Here is a 1,403-nt window from a genome sequence, read left to right on the forward strand (position 1 = left end):
GTGGAAGGAAGGGGGAGGGAGGGAAAAAAGAGTAGCTGATACCAAGGGCTCAAATAGAAAGTAAATGTTCAGAAAATGATGATGGCAACGTACAAATATGCTTGATACAATTGAGGTATGGATTGTTATAAGAGCTGTAAGATCCCATGATAAAACGATCTTAAAAAAACACCCAACATACAAAGAAGAGTCCACGCTTGCTGCTCTCCCCTTCCGCTCCTTCCTATTTAGTTTCCACCCACACTGTCCTACGGAAGCAAAGTCTTCCATGACCTTTAGCTCGTACATCCCAAAGGCTTCGACTTTCAAATATACTGTTATGTGAATGGACCTTTCTGCACCATTTTATAGTCTTGGCACTCTCTTGCACTCGTCACTAACCTCTCCTTCTGGAAACTCTTTCTCCTTCAGTTTCTCCTTAATGTACGCACCTCATCCTTCTAACTCTTTAGCTTTTTGTTGCTTTACCTCCTTCCTGAGATCTTGAAAAAAATTGTTTAAAATCTAATTGACCCTTATAGATCGAAGTCCTCACAGTTCTGTCCTACCCTCCACTCCTTTTCCCAGCATGTACCATGCATGTAGTACTTGCGTGAGTTGAACAGCTTTCATGGTCTGGGCTGCCCCTAATGTGTGCAGAAAGATGGGGCTGTCTGCTTCCTGCAAAGATTCAGCGTCTCCACAACCCTCTATAGAATTGCTGAGTCGGAATTAACTCAAAGCAGCGGCTGTTTTCCATCATGTGTGGAGAATTAGTCCAGACTGCAGGCTTCAGCCCAGCTCACCCACTTCCTCTGGCCCATAGCTAACTGAACATACTGACCCAAGTCGTGTAACGCTGACTGTCTCTCTCCCATCCGACGGTGAGCTCCTTGGGGGAGAACCCTTTCAATCATCGTGATAGCCTTCGTTCGATCGAGTAATGTTTGGTGAGCTCACTGTTGAGTGAGGGACTGCTTCGTGGGGCTCCTTCTACCCCCGCGTTCCTAACACACGGGCTCCTAGCCTGGTCCCGCTGGGTTGCGTCCCAGCCTAGGATGCTGGCAGCAGAGGCTCCCTGCCACTTCAGGGTGCTGTTCTGATCTCTCAAGAAGCCCAGTGCTCTCACTGTCTCTAGCGGGGAACCCTAAGTGCCTCCATCCCTTTGAACTGGAGGTTAGGGGTGGCCATAGGCCTGTTGCTCCCACGCAGTCTTCCCTTGACCCCTTCTCTGGGTTCCGCACCCCCAGGGGCTCTTACCTTGAAGAAGAAAGATGGCCAGCGTGAGGCTGGTCAGACACTTCCCCTGGTCCATGTCAGTCCCGTAGTGAGCAGTCCTCTGGCGGGCAAAGCAGCTAGCTGGCTCTGCCCAGCACCCGCACCCTGTGGGGATCCTGCTCGGAGACACCAGAGCCTCCTCCCTC

The 1,403-nt window shown here is 50.5% G+C and overlaps 1 protein-coding gene across 1 annotated transcript in view; it reads right to left on the reverse strand.

Moving 5' to 3' along the window:
- CD3G (CD3g molecule) overlaps window positions 1-1,294 on the reverse strand; it is a 14,399-nt gene extending 13,105 nt beyond the window's left edge. The window contains exon 1 of the mRNA XM_004712786.2: window positions 1,240-1,294. Coding sequence (XP_004712843.1) covers window positions 1,240-1,294 — 55 coding nt within the window. The remainder of the gene's footprint in view (window positions 1-1,239) is intronic.
- Window positions 1,295-1,403: the final 109 nt, after the last annotated feature.

This window comes from Echinops telfairi, unplaced genomic scaffold (assembly GCF_000313985.2).
Source record: "Echinops telfairi isolate 266 unplaced genomic scaffold, ASM31398v2 ScPeMD7_7463;HRSCAF=8501, whole genome shotgun sequence".
NCBI classification, from domain to species: Eukaryota; Metazoa; Chordata; class Mammalia; order Afrosoricida; family Tenrecidae; genus Echinops; species Echinops telfairi.